Raw genomic sequence first — 15,468 nt, 5'->3', positions numbered from 1 at the left:
TGAGTTCAATAATTATATGCAGCCTTCAATTAATTTAAGTCGTATAATATTAAATGTACAAACAAACGATTCAATATCTATGTAATATATACGTTTGAAGAAAATATTGAATATATTATAAGAATTTTGATAATTAATTACGTTATTTCATAGTTAAATAGTCATTATACAAAACCATATACATTATAGATATTCAATACCAGTTTAGAGTTAAAGGTATGAACTCTCCATTCATTTACGTCCCATTAAAACGTGTTTAGAAAATTTGGAGCAATAACACCGATTATAAATTTCATAAGGTATGTTGAATTTGTTTATCAAGGTGTGCGGAATATTTTCATTACGAAATTGTAGTGAAATATTTCAAATGCGGAAATTGTTTATTTAATTTAACTTGTATATCCATCAACACGTATTAGATTAGTAAGGTGGATTAAGCTCCAAACCTCTTGAAAAAGCCAGCGTTAGCCCGGTAGTGGGACGTTTAGAGGAAGCTAATATGGTAATACCAATATTAAAGTATATTTGGCGAAGTCCAAGAAGGTAAAAAACACGTTGGAATATAAAAAACATATATATTTAAATTTCTGATGACGTTATATAATAATCTATTAAAATCAATAATAACATATAACTTGTATGCAAGAAAACGTAGGGATGCCCCTCCGAATTCGATTTTTAAATATTCGGGTAATAACTTTATTGAAACAATTAACCAAATTAAAAAATAAAAACTTAAAAAAATATATATTTGGAGAATGACACAATATACATATATGAGTGCTAACCCTTATACTAGTACTTATACTATCTCTAGATCTCGCTCTGACACCGTACGTTTGACAGGGATAACAATATTATTGCGACATAATAATAAACATGGATTAATATTTGAGAAAAAAATATTTAAAAGGTTTAAATTATAAATCCAAAGTTATTCGATTAATATTTATACATAATAATGATTTTGTACTGAGTTGTTAACCAAAATATTCCTTAAGAGAGAAAGCAGAGACACACCCCTGTTTGAACTTTGAAGTCGTTTAAAAATACATAAATATTTACGAATTATTTTTATATTGGTAATAATGTCACGACCTTTAAAGATAATAAAAATGTGCTGATATATATATAATAAAAATAAACAGTCTCGTAATATCAAATACTATTTAAAGTCAAATCCAAGTATAGGGGTTTTATTTATAAACTTGGAGCTTAAGTCTGGATGTTTTTAATAAGGTAGGAGTACTTACATATGCGTTATAATATGTTTACAACAATATTACATAATACATAAACATAATCAGCCTGTAAATTTCCCACTGCTGGGCTAAGGCCTCCTCTCCCGTTGAGGAGAAGGTATGGAGCATATTCCACCACGCTGCTCCAATGCGGGTTGGTGGAATACACATGTGGCAGATTTTCGTTGAAATTAGACACATGCAGGTTTCCTCACGATGTTTTCCTTCATCACAAGTTCATTGAAAATTCAGTGGTGCCTGCCTGGGTTTGAACCCGAAATCATCGGTTAAGATGCACGCGTTCTAAGCACAACGCCATCTCGCCTCTAACAGTTATTAGACCGATTATTGATTATTGACCAATCATCATTAATAAAAATTAAATTATTTTATAACTGTATATATTTAGTTTGGTCTTAAATTTAAATAACTATTAACCAATATATAGTCGTCGCGTTTAGAATAATATAATAATAATAAAATAATATAAAAAAATAACAATTATTTTATTAATTACTGTGTCGTATTCGGTCGTTACTATAACTCACTTAACAGACACGCGTTATCACAACGAAATGATGAATAAAGTCGACGTGTTTATTACGCTTCGTAGACAATTCTATCATCCGTTAGCAAAACGCATTGTTTCTTAAATACAGTGACGACTCAGGGATGTCCTGCCAAATAAAGAAAATGTGCAGCGGCGTAAATTACGTAAATAGAGATTCGTTGAGTCAATATGCGTTACCGGATAAATGCTTTAACACTGATTAACAACGGTCTTCTAATATAAATATGGCTTTATACTTAAAGTGGTAATAGGTATAATAATTATATATATGTAGATATGTAGATATATAGATATACAATGAGACCGAGATGGTCCAGTAGAATATACGAATATTAAATATTTGCTTAGTCTAACTAAATGGTCTTGTTTATTTTTATATTTATTGGCCAATTATTTTTATCGGCCAAATAACATCAAGAGTCCCACGAGAGTGGTAGTGCTTTGTGAAAGCCTGCCTGGTTCCACATTTATCAGATATTCTGCTGCCAAACAACTGTATTTATTGTTCCGGTGTGAAGGATGGACACTTAAAATCTTAGTTCCCAAAGTTGATGGCGTATTGCTTATATGAAAAATAATTAATATTTCTTCCTGTACCAATGTCTATGTTCAGGTCTGGCCCATTTGCCAGTTCGCCAGAAAAATATTCAATTATTAATTTGATTTAATTGTTTAAAATCTATTTATGTTGTTTACAATATTGCTACGATTGGGTATCCCGATTTAAACGACTAGCACATAAGGTTTGAATCCTATGACAGGCGATAATTTTTTTTGACAAGGAATGACAATAAACGTGAAGTAAGATTGCAGCATAACGCTCGGTACTTTGAAAGCACTTGTCACGTTTGACATTGATTTACTCAGGTCATTTTATTACAGGAGTATCATGCACCTGTGTGTGTGCATCCACACATGTACACTAAAATACCTCCTGTGCAGATGGTTAGTCTTTGTGATTGATTGTGGTGGTTTGTAGAAGTACGATGAAGCTGTTAAGTGGATAAGCATTCGAGTGTGTCGGTTGAATTGAATTCATCAGACAAATCGCTAGTAGAATTGACAAAAGAACTTAAAAGTAGGTATTCGTCGAATATCGTTGCTTTTGTGTCTTTATTTACTTTTAATAAATCTTTTTCGACGTAAATGGTCCACCACTGCATTGATATTGCTACTGTAAGAAATATTAATCATTCCTCACATCACCACCATTGTGAAATACGATGTTATGTCCGCTGCGCCTGTAGCTATACTGGCTCATTCTCCCTTCAAACCGGACCACAATAATATGAAGTACAGATGTTTTGCGGCAGAATGTAATTACAATGAGTGGGTGGTACCTGCCAAGTTATTATAATAATTGACTGTATGTTATTAGGCCTTTCTTTAAATGAAATTGGACCGGATTTCTAACAGTGGCACATTAATAGTCTGTTATTGCTGACAAAATAGTGTTTGGTTTGAAGAGTTTTAATATAAAAACTATTTTCTGATGACCTCTTTGATGATCTGGCTTCAGGGATCACTAGTAATGTACTAGTCTTCTCGAAAATTCTTTACTTTTTTGTGTTCTCCGACCACTATTATTTTAAATTTTGTGCCGCCAATTTATATTCATGCGCAATTGAAAAGACAATTTATGCACTAAGCTTTAAACCGTATTGCTCCATATTGTATTTTAACTCGTGGTATCCTGTTGTTCATAAACTTATCTAATTACATCTTCATTACAATTTCGAAGTCATTACTCTATTAAGCCAGGTTATTATAGTAAGTATTGTACTCGTTTAAATTTAGTTTTTATCCATTACAGAGTTTTTTAGTTGATCTCGTTGAATAATACTTATAAATACTTAATATATGGGAATACCATTTGTTTTATTACTCTGTATTTATTTAGAATTTGTCATTATTATTAGAATAACAATATTTATTTTGGAAAATGTATTAGATTTGTTAAAAATTGTACATCAATTAATGTTATTTATGGTGTTTGTAATATAGTTTTGCAAGGTTATTATCATTTGAAAAATTAACCATATAGTTCTTAAAATTTTTAAACAATTGACGAAGTAATTTTCTACAAAAATCTTAATTATGTCGGTAGAATTTTCGAGCGCTGGTAGTATTTATATATAAAACTTGTCCTCCGTATCATTTGTCCACAATTCGTCGACCGTATTTTGTTTTTGTTTTGTTTGATTGCTAATTAAAAATAAGAATAAAAAATAAATCTTCAGTGACATCGACCAATAAGGTTATTTCTATAAAGGTCACATATAAATCAATATTATTTATTACTATAAAAAAGTACTTATATTTATTTTTTATGCAAATCAGCATATGTCAGATGACTTCATAAACTACGTTGTCATGCAAAAGAAGTTTATTATTGTTTATGGTATTTAATCGAGCTTTTCCTTGATCTGCAATTCATTCGGATGATTAAATAATCTGATACGATGATCGTTATCAATAGTAATATGTAGGTATGAAATTTTCCTGTTGAATTATTCTCAACTTTACGTAACAATAATTTTATCTTATTTCCTTATTTATTTTGATTTGCGGACTTAGGGTTTGGTGTCTCAGCAAATGTTCTTTTTTTTATAAATTCAGATACAAAAATTTAGAATATCAATACAAAGTCGACATTTAAATAAGAAAATATAAGTTTAAATTTAATTAGGATTTAATTGTTTTTGGTAAAAAAAAAACATTTATTCATGCCTATGTGTTAACTAGAATGGATTATTTAAAGAATCAGACAATTTATACTAAGTACATAATATACTAACTATTTTTTTTTAATTTGGTATATTTTTATATCACTTTATAGGATATCACTATCAGCAGTTGTTTATTTTAAATGTGCCAAATCAGTAATAGCTTTAAATGTTGCCAAGGAAATTCCAGAAGCTTCTAGACGAAATTTACCTTCAAACGAGTTCACGGTCAAAACAGGTTAACAGGTTAATCACTTAAGGAAAACTTAAATTTAGTCTAGACTATTATATAGCCTGTTTTTAATATTTCTTTGATAAATTTGATTTTGTAATTATAAAATTTTGTTAATTAGGAATGAGCCGAGATGGTCCTGTGGTTAGAACGCGTGCATCTTAACCGATGATATCGGGTTCACACCTAGGCAAGCACCACTGAATTTTTATGTGCTTAATTTGTGTTTATAATTCATCTCGTGCTCGGCGTTGAAGGAAAACATCGTGGGGAAACCTGCATGTGTCTAATTTCAACTAAATTTGCCACATGTGTATTCCACCAACCCGCATTGGAGCAGCGTGGTGGAATATGCCAACTCAACTCAAACCTTCTCCATTAAAGGAGAGGAGACCTTAGCCCAGCAGTGGGAAATTTACCGGCTGCTAATGTAATGTGATGTAAAATGTTAATTAGGAATACAAAAAGCGTAAATAAAAGTGAATCCATATTTTTATTATTTAATAAAAAAAAGTGATTTAATATCATCACTAGTCATTAAAACTAAAATTTATTTTTATTTTTAAACACGTTACAAGAAGGGATTTCCAATTATTCATCAACTGTAGTATCATTAATACAAATAAAAAAGTAATTTAATTAAGTATATAAGTTATCCTCATGAAAAAGTAAATAATTGTTTACATAATTATATTATTATATACCTATAGTATACACGCTTATTTTTTAGTTTTATGTATTAAATATTTTTACATTTTCAGAAATATAAGTTAATATGATGTATCAACTGGTACTCCTCGCTTCGGCAGCTATCTTCGTTGGAGCTCACACACACACACACACTCACACACACACTCACGATGAAGTAAGTATAAATGTATAATACAATATTACAATGTTAGTTATTTACAGCTCATGAAAATAATAAACAGGGGATCGGGAAATATATAATAATATTATATTTATATATACCTTAATATATATTTATATAAACCTATTGAGGTTTATAAGTTAATTGTAATGTAATACCCGAACCTCCTAAAATGGCGAGACAGTCACCAACAAAACAGTTATCACGACAGTGCATCTATTTATAATTAATTAAAAACGATACCACATCTGTAGATGATGTACTTGGCTGGAAAGGATGGCGTTCAGGCCAAATAAATATAACACAACTGTTCATAAAATATTTTCTACAATTGTTAACACGGCACGCGACTAGATTTTGTCAGTTATCCTCAGGTCGGAGATATTCTTGACCAGCAGTATATATTTAACAATTCATAAGCATTATTACTATATAATAAGTATTTTGATTACTATTTAGTTACAAGCAATATAGAATTCAGTATTGGACTCTGCGATAAGACTAAGAAAATATGGTTCATTTAGTATGTAATAAAAATGAATACGGAATATATCAGTTCATTTATTTCCAGCCCTCCGTACCTCACGCAGAAGGTCCACTCCGTGGAGTAGCTCGCCTGGCTAGTCCTGATGGCCGTGATGTTCACGGTAACGTGACTTTCACCCAGCTGGATGGCAAGGTTGAAGTAAAGGGAAAGATCTATGGTATGCCACCTGGTGAATACGGATTCCACATCCACGAGACCGGAGATATCACTAACGGTTGCCTCTCAGCTGGAGCACATTTCAACCCTGACAAGGTGCGATTTTTTTTTAGTATATTTATTTATTATAATAGAAAATTTACCAACAAATTCTTGTATGTCTGGAAAAATGGAGTATAATTTAAAAATTCTCTTCGTAACTGAGCATAATTTTTAATTGCTTAAAAGAATTGGAATTGGTCTATCTGTTTGGAGTGAGCAGATTTTAATGCCAATTGACCGATTATCATGAAAGTTGATAAAGATCTTATATATAGTTTCTTGGAGATAACTTTAAAAGAACCATTTTCTTATCGCACAAGATTGCGCTGTACCACGTCAACTTCTAAACCTTTTCAACCGATTGCTATGACAATTGGTATTTAGACAGACAAATTGACAGTAGAATCTACTAACAAATTGACACATCGCAATCGAATCGAAACGTTTTAATAATTATTAATATATTATTCCATTAAGCCATTTTGGAATTCTACAAAGACATCGGTCCAATTGCATTTTGGTCAGAATATTCCAATTGGATAGGAATATAATTGGGAATTTATCACCGCTATTAGAATGATAATATTCACCTGATTTTTTTTGTGAGGAATGTCATCGGGAAGGTCTCGTACTCGTTATAAATTAAAATGATCTCCCAGTAAACGTCTGCCGGGAATAGCTAGTAATATTTGTATATTTATAACATTTAGTTCAATTTGAACTTTGTCAGTCCATCCATATTTAGACAATATTTCTATACTTTTATATAATATTTTATGTATTTTAACATGACAGAAGGACCATGGTCATCCTGATGACGAAAACCGTCATGTTGGTGACCTCGGCAACGTGGAGTTCGACAACGAGCAGCTCAGTAACATTGACTTCACTGATAGCGTGATAGCTCTCTACGGATCCCACAACATCATTGGCAGGGCTGTCGTGCTTCACGAGATGGCAGACGACTTCGGCAGATCGGACCACCCTGACTCGAAGAAGACTGGCAACGCTGGTGGTCGCGTTGCTTGCGGCGTTATCGGAATTTTGTAATTGTTTCGTAAAGACTAATCTCTCTTTATTTTATAAGATGATTCAGCTCAATATTGTTAATAAAGATTTTTATTCGATATACGTCATTTTTGTCTCTCTCACTGTACGTGTCTGCAGTAGAAGTTAATATTATTAAAAAAATCAAATTTAGTAACTAACACCAAAAAATACTTTATCTAACGATGCAGATCTTTTCCAAAAATTTGAATGAGAACCTTTACCGTTTTGATTATACCATGTTTTTTAAGAAAATTGCTTTGTCTCTATAATATTAAAAAAATAAAGAAGTTCTAAGTCTAGCTGTGGAATATTTACAGGTTAATCATTTAAATAGACAATATATATTATATATTTCAAAATAAGAAGTCAATAATGACCGTAGTTTGTTATGGAATGTCTACTAATATTGTGTATCCAGAAGTAACTCTGACTATTTGTTAACTCATCACGACTAAGGGTTACATAGATTTTAAAAAGGACAGCGAGGAGTCGCGGGTAACAGCTGTTTCCGCTCCTTTTAAGCGTACCAAATCGAGCGAATTAATATTCTCTTATTCGATGACTTAGGGTAGATATTCTACATACACCGTGTTCTAATAAAATGTGTAGGTATGTGTACTATATATTTATTTTTGGTACATTAAATATGTGTTTTTAAAAGACACCTAGAATTTTTGCAAAACGCAATACTAAAAATATTTGAAATCTGATAACATTTTAGAAAAAGCATCTATTGAAACGCTTCTTTTAAAGTTGCTGTAAATAATTGTTTAACGTTGATAGAAGTATAACAGAAACATTTATGCGAGGGTTTTTTTTATATGGCGTAGGTAGATCGACGAATAAATGGGCCACCTGATGGTAAGTCATAGCCCATAGACATTGGCGCCTTGAAAAAAACATTCCTTACATCGCCAATGCATCGACTTTGGGAACTAATATGTAATGTCCCTCGTGTCTGTAGTTACGCGGGCTTATCTTTCAAACTGGCAAACAACAACACTAAATATTGCAGTTTGGCGGTAGAATATATGATCAGTGGGTGGTACTTACCCAGACATGCTTACACAGAGCCCTACCACGTGCTGAACATCAACAGCAACACCTTTAATTCAATTAGATGAATGGTATAAAAATGAAACAAATAAATATTAATTTTTATATACAAGATAAAAGTTCAATATATACGGAAACTTATACCGATATTTCTAATTGTTGACTTATACAAACTGCTTAAGTAAGCTGCCCGCGATACATCGAAATAAAAGAAATCTAACATTTGGTTTTCCCCAAAAAGTACGTTACATGTGGTATATACGATGAATACGACTAAATAATTAAATGTTGACTCCATGTTTATCCTATGTGGAAAAATAATCAAGTTATAGCTTCATAAACCTAAATACGTCCCAATTTTTATTGTTATTTTTTTTTATAGAAAATAAAGATCACTCATTTTAACTGCGTATTAGTTATTCAACCATAAATTCGATAAATCCAAAACAAGTCCCATCACTAATATCATTGGTTAATGTTAGCTGGTGAGTTAACGGTTCGACAAATATTTGAATAAAATGTTTGTCGTGAACTATTATTAGTAACTTACAGGGTACAGCACAGAAATGCTGCATTAACATTTTTAAGCATACTAGGGGTCGCTCATTGGTCAAAATCCGACCATTACTCAATGCTAATAAAAAGTATGATACATTGATTTTGAAAGATTTAAAAAATTAGGCTCATTTGGACGTTACCTATTCATATAAAAGAAAAAAAAAAGGTAAATGTCAAATAACTACTTTTTGATTAAAAACAACATACGTCATGTCAAACTATGTTGTTTTCATTGGCAGTATGAACGAACGATGGTGAAATTATCTGTGCCCTGTTCAAAATATGTTTATTGTGTTACACGAGTAAGGACTAGTAACCAAGTTGGCACAACTAAGAGCCATTAAACTAAGAATTGCAACGAATTTCTTCTATTATTTTCGTTTTATTAATTAATTTAATTTATATATTTATAATACACAAATTAATTTTAAGCACATATTAGCTTTCGTCACCCATTCTCCATAAAAATTTTAAATATACCAAAAGGCACATTACTGTTTGCGTGCAGAATGTAAACATTCTACACGCAAATAGTAATAAAGCAAAAGGGTCATAAATGTTTTTGTCTGCGTATTAATGTATATATATTTTTTTGTATACAGTATATAAAATTTCTATTTATTTAATATAAATACAGCTACACCAAACATCGTTTATTTGAAAGTATTTCTTAACTGATTACAACTTTAATCGGGTTAGTTATGGAAATTTTTGCATCGAATCGAATTTCTGCATCAGGGTATCTGAGAAGGCTGGCATACTTTTTTTTGAGAGGGAACCGCATAATTTAATTTGCTTATAGTTTCAAGACAAACAAGACAGAGAGCAAAGGCGACTAGAGATGATCTCGTTTGATCTCGTAAAATGAATTATGTATTTACTAACAATTGCTTAAGAATCTATGAGACAACTAGGACAGAGAGACAAAAAATGCTTATCTAAACAAAATTGGCCGTTTATATCCTACTTTAAAAGTTAACATTACATGGTATACGATTACAATGTTTTTATTAGTTGTCATTCTGTCAAATTTCTACACAAAAATCAAGAAAGCTGGGTTTAACAGTTTTGGCCAGTGACATTCGAAAATATTATTGACTGGAAGGAAGTTCCATCTTTAACATAATCACTATTCTGAGTAATCTATTCTCCTTTCATTATAATAGTACTCGTATTATATATATTATAAAAAAAACTATTTAAATTAAAAAACTCTTATCTGAACTTAATTTTTTATATAAAATGATAAATTATAGTCGTGCTAAAAATAATTATTAATAAGTAATTGTGTTTCTTTTCAGGAGTCCTGTTAATGGATGGATGATGAATGCAGCATCCAAATTCGTGACCGCTACAATTGCGAGCTTCCTAGTATCAGCCAACGTCGCTCTGTTCCAGTAAATTATATATTCAATAATACACGCATAATTTATTTATTGTTGTTATTTTCATTTACATAAATAAAGAAGTTTTGATTTTCTTTTGTTTTTAACTTCTTTTTATACTTAGAAAAGACTCGTACTTTTTGTTGTGTTTGCACAAAGCTATTTTATTACCTGTATAATTTATGTTGTGTTTGCACAAAGCTATTTATTATCTATATATTTTAGTACGGTTACTAGTTACAGTACAGAACATACGTTACTAGTAGTCATCTGCGGCTTCGCTTAAGGGATTTGTCGTCAAGCGTCATGCAAAAAGTAAACTATGTCTCTCCTTGAAGTTCAAGCTTGCTTCATTAAAAGTGCAACAGACAGACAGACGGATAGATAGATTTACTTTCGCAATTATAATATTAGTATAGATTATAATAGTATGACTGCCTCTTGGTCTAGCGGCTAGACATTAGGCCAAAGAACCCGAAGTCCTGGGTTCAAGCCCCAGGTCCACCCAAAAAGTTACTATCGAAAAATTTAAATTGTAAATTGTGCCTCGGACAACATGTAAAGCCGTTTGTCCTGCGGCTGTCTCTTTGCGGTCGTGTCGTCCTATTTTTCCGTCCCATCGGATTATGAAAGAGAGGGATTACAGAGTGCACCTTTGCACGCACATAACATGATATCCTGTATATTTGGCTGGACTCTTATGATATTGACTGCAATGGTCGAAATCGGTCTGGACGACAACAGTATTAGTATGGACATATTAATATTTTTTCAAAAGGGAAACAATAACAAACAGTATAATCATCTATGAATGAAGCGTTCATCGTTAGTCTACTTGATGCACTCCCTTCATTATATGAGGAAAGCGAGGTGGGCATCCATATATAAAGTAATGCTCGGGGTCGAGTCTGTTCATGAAATATTATCACCAATAAATTATAATATTTTGTTTTAAGTATAAGTATCAGTGTGTAAATATTTGTATTTAAGTTTATGACTGCATCGCCTACGCCGTTGGTTTTGAAAATCTCTCTCAGATTGGGTTGTATGGAAGAGATGGCTAATTAGCCATAAGTCCGCCCATTGTACAACACACGTAATCAACATTTATTTTTCGTATTTTACTAACTTTGTTTTACTTTTTTTTTGTGTGTTTATTCATTCATTCATATTTTGATGATACTCGTTAGAGCGCTTCTTAGTAATTTGACTTCTTGCAAATTCGACCGGGTAGATACCTTCAGATATCTACCACAAGTCAGTACCTAATATTGTTGTGTTCCGATTCAAAGAGTGAGTGTGCCAGTGTGGAGCCAATTACAGGCACAAGGGACATAACATCTCAGTTCCCAAGATGGCGATTTACTAAATGGTTAACATTTCTTAAAGCACCAATATTGATAGGCGACGGCAGATTTGTCCGCCCGTCTTCTTATTGCATAAAAACCTGTTAAATGATTCGATAGAGTTCTAATTTGTATGATAGTCGTTGTCACTTTAGCGAAGATTTCTGTCATAGAACTGTGCACAAGTTGTTGAATAATAGTTTAGTCGGACATTAGCTAGTTATAAATAAATATTCAGGCGACTTAAAAACTGGTTTCTGTCGGTTTTTACTTGGTGGTAGGGCTTTATGCAAGCCCGTCTAGGTACCACCCACTTATCAGATATTCTACCACCAAACAGCAGTACGCATTATTGTTGAGTTCCGGTTCGTAGGATGAGTGAGCCAGTGTTACAGGATGCAAGGGATATAACATATTAGTTCCCAAGGTTGGAGGCGCGTTGCCGATGTAAGGAATGGTCAATATCTCTTACGACGTCATTGTCTATGGCTGGTGGTGACTATTTACCATCAGATGGCGTATTTGATCGACCGCCTACCTATACTATAAAAATATATATATATATATATATATATATACTAGCTGTGCCCGCGACTTCGTTCGCGTAGTTGTCGGAAACACTATCATGATTATCGTTTGATTGCTCACGTTGGTTTTTGTTATTATAATCATCAATAAGATTTAATAATATGTTTTACAGTACTTCAGCGTAGATTATATTTTTAGTTTTATTTTCTTGTGGTAGAAGAACATACTGATTTTGCCCGCAACCCGATCTTGACAACGCGACATATAGTTGGCCGTGTGAAAAGCAGTCTTGACGTAAATCGATTCCTACGTGTTTAAATGTTTGGCCCTGTGATTTATTAATGGTTACGGCAAAAGATAACTTAATGGGAAATTGAATTCTTTTAAAATTAAAAGGTAAATCATTTGGAATCATTGGGATGCGAGGTATAAGCACTGTTTGACCAACTGCCGGACCAGTCAAAACTGTTGCAACGATCACGTTATTGCGAAGGAATTTTACTTGAAGGCGGGTCCCGTTACATAAATTTGGTGGTTTAAGATTTCTGAGTAAAATTATCGCAGCACCTATTTTTAACTTCAGGGAATGTGGTGGAAGGCCGCTCAGGTTTAAAGAATTGAGAAACTCTTGTGGGTAATGGACAGCATCTTCTTGATCCATTACATTATCAATAGATGTGTAGGTAGTTATATCGCCTGGAAGTTTGGTTAAAATTAGGTCGTTAATTTCGTCAACGCTACTATTTCTCGCCGCCAATATTGCCCTTTGACACATCTATTGGTAATGTTTATTTTCTATTTCGACGATATTAGGGTAAACTTTTGATATTAAATCCTCTATGCTAGTCACTTTTTCTCCTAAATCGCGATCAATTTCAATTTTATTTTCAGAATGAGGTACTTTTCCATCTCCTATTAAAAGTAACTTTGAAGGAAAATTTGTACTTCCTCCCCCCAAATGTGCTCTCATATTCGTAGATAGTTTTAAGGTATGGACAAATTTCCATAACGGTGAACTTTTAAGGCAAGACCTTACAATGTCTGCTCTAGTTCCTCTTAAAATTACCGGTAAAGTTTGTCTAAATAAATTACCAACATCTGTGTTTTTATTGCTTATTGTTATACGGTCAATTATGACAACCCTTTTCTTAAACATAAAAGAAATATTGTACAATAGTGTATGATTGCGAATATTTTTTTTGTTAACAATTCGGTGCAGGTGTATCGACATCTGGATGTAAGACAAAAGAAAAAGTGAATTGTAAATAAATAAATCACAAACAAAATTCATACTCTGCCAAAACAAACAAAACGTTCAACAGGAAATGTAATAGTAAATCTGAATGACTTTTCTTTGTCTTGGATTAGGAGAAAAGTTCATGAATTGTAATACCTGACGGTAGACATGTTTGCTTAAACACTCAATTTTGATTCCAATTTTTTGTCATTATATAGGACCACTATGTACGTATAGGGTTTAAAAAAACATCAAGAAGAAGTGTATTTATCGATAGACCAGATTTACAAATTTGGAGTATATCATATATTTACAAACCTACCTTGGCTGACACCGCCTCCAAAAATAACAATAATTTTAACTATAATATATTATCGTAATAACTTTGCTGACTTTTAAATAGTCTAAATATTTTTAATTTCATTTTACATAGTATAAATCTAAAAAATATTGTGATCATTGTTTGTTATTCATAGGTTTGTGTTAAGTTAGATTTAAAGTGGGTAGGTACATACTTATCTCCTTGCGTGGAAACACAGAACGTACCTACATATTGGTAAGTAGAATAAGTTACTTGATTATTAAGTTGTAGAATAATAAGCAATTATTTTTTACTTTTTAGAGCATATTACTTTTTTTCTCTTTTGAAGTCGGTTTTTTTTTTGTCAAAATTTTTGTTTCTAAAAGATTCGGCCGAGTATCGCTAACGTGCTCCTTAGAATTGTTCCGTTCCCTTCCGTACCGTTACTTTGTCAAGGATCCTATGCTCAGAACCTTACCAAACTTTCACCATAGTACCCTTGAAGTATATCCTTTATAATAAAAAAAGAATCATTAAAATTGGTTGGCACAATTTTGAGTTATTCACCTATTTATCGCGCACATACATAATGCACATTTAAGACTTATATCGTTTTCATAGGGATACCATCATCGTAACAGGATAAAATTAAAATGGGGCCCCACGGGAAGCACTACCTTTCAAACAAAAAAAAATTATCAAAATCCAGTGAAAAGTTATGAGGTAACAAACATATAAAAAAAAAATACAGACGAATTGATAACCTCCTCTTTTTTGAAGACGGTTGAAAACAAATAATATTAACTTAAACGTAATAAGATAAACAAACCGAACAATAAGAAGTTTAGATTGTTTCTCCTTTGGTGTTATTATTTCATAAGGTGATTATAGTACAACCGTGTTGAATATGCTTGAACGTAATAGAAATTACTTGAAATATTGAACCACTAATTTATTTGTGTAGTCATTTTAAACGATATTCACCTATTTGCTTATTTGTTTATTATATAATTTATTTTCTCAGTGATGATTAATCTGCATCGGTGAAAGTATCGCTCGCCATTTTGAACTTTTTTACGTGTGTAATGTAATTTTTATACCTTATTTATACCGTGAAACGTTTGAATTGTTTACTTGCAAAGTACGAAGGAATGTTCATTGACATTTTATCTTATATCGTAAGTTAAAACTACAGCACATTATGATTTAAATATAATCGATTTTAAACGATAAAAAATAATGAGCAAATAAGCTGATAACAAAACCTAATTTTGATAAATAATTTAACTATTAAGAATGTTAATTTTTTTAAGTCGTTATGTGCATTGCTACTTCGCAGAACTACACCCGCGGGTGAGAGTGGCGAGCGCGGCGGCGGGGCTGTCCCGCCTCCCCCTCATCCGCCGCCGCGCCCCGCCTGCTAGCACACTCTTAACAAATAGACATATAGTGTCACGGACTTTTTTTTATTATTAAAAGAGGAATATATCTTTCATACACATTTTTTGAGTAACTTAAAACGTTTATGCTGCACACGCATCGAAAGTCCATAAATGTGAATAATTTTCCCCGTTTTTGCAACATTTCTCACTGTCGCTGCGCTCCTATTGGTCGCAGCGTA

At 32.2% G+C, this 15,468-nt stretch overlaps 1 protein-coding gene across 1 annotated transcript; it reads left to right on the top strand.

Moving 5' to 3' along the window:
• Window positions 1–6,137: 6,137 nt before the first annotated feature.
• On the top strand, window positions 6,138–10,530 carry LOC113404698 (superoxide dismutase [Cu-Zn] 5-like). Its single transcript, XM_026645659.2, has 3 exons — window positions 6,138–6,440; window positions 7,182–7,432; window positions 10,352–10,530. The coding sequence occupies exons 1-3, from the start codon at window positions 6,153–6,155 to the stop codon at window positions 10,449–10,451; spliced, it is 639 nt and encodes a 212-aa protein (XP_026501444.2). The 5' UTR covers window positions 6,138–6,152; the 3' UTR covers window positions 10,452–10,530.
• The last annotated feature ends 4,938 nt before the right edge of the window (window positions 10,531–15,468 follow it).

This window comes from Vanessa tameamea, chromosome 8 (genome assembly GCF_037043105.1).
Source record: "Vanessa tameamea isolate UH-Manoa-2023 chromosome 8, ilVanTame1 primary haplotype, whole genome shotgun sequence".
Lineage (NCBI taxonomy): Eukaryota > Metazoa > Arthropoda > Insecta > Lepidoptera > Nymphalidae > Vanessa > Vanessa tameamea.
The sequence above is the reverse complement of the archived record's forward strand: the minus strand, read 5'-3'. Positions and strand labels throughout refer to the sequence as shown.

What these genes read in the sequence shown, in the direction of transcription:
- LOC113404698 (XM_026645659.2), top strand. Translation starts at nt 6,153, where the DNA reads ATGGTTCATTTAGTATGTAATAAAAATGAATACGGAATATATCAGTTC. An exon ending in CACATTTCAACCCTGACAAG is followed by an intron (nt 6,441 to 7,181) that starts GTGCGATTTTTT and finishes TTAACATGACAG; the next exon opens with AAGGACCATGGTCATCCTGA. An exon ending in TGCGGCGTTATCGGAATTTT is followed by an intron (nt 7,433 to 10,351) that starts GTAATTGTTTCG and finishes GTTTCTTTTCAG; the next exon opens with GAGTCCTGTTAATGGATGGA.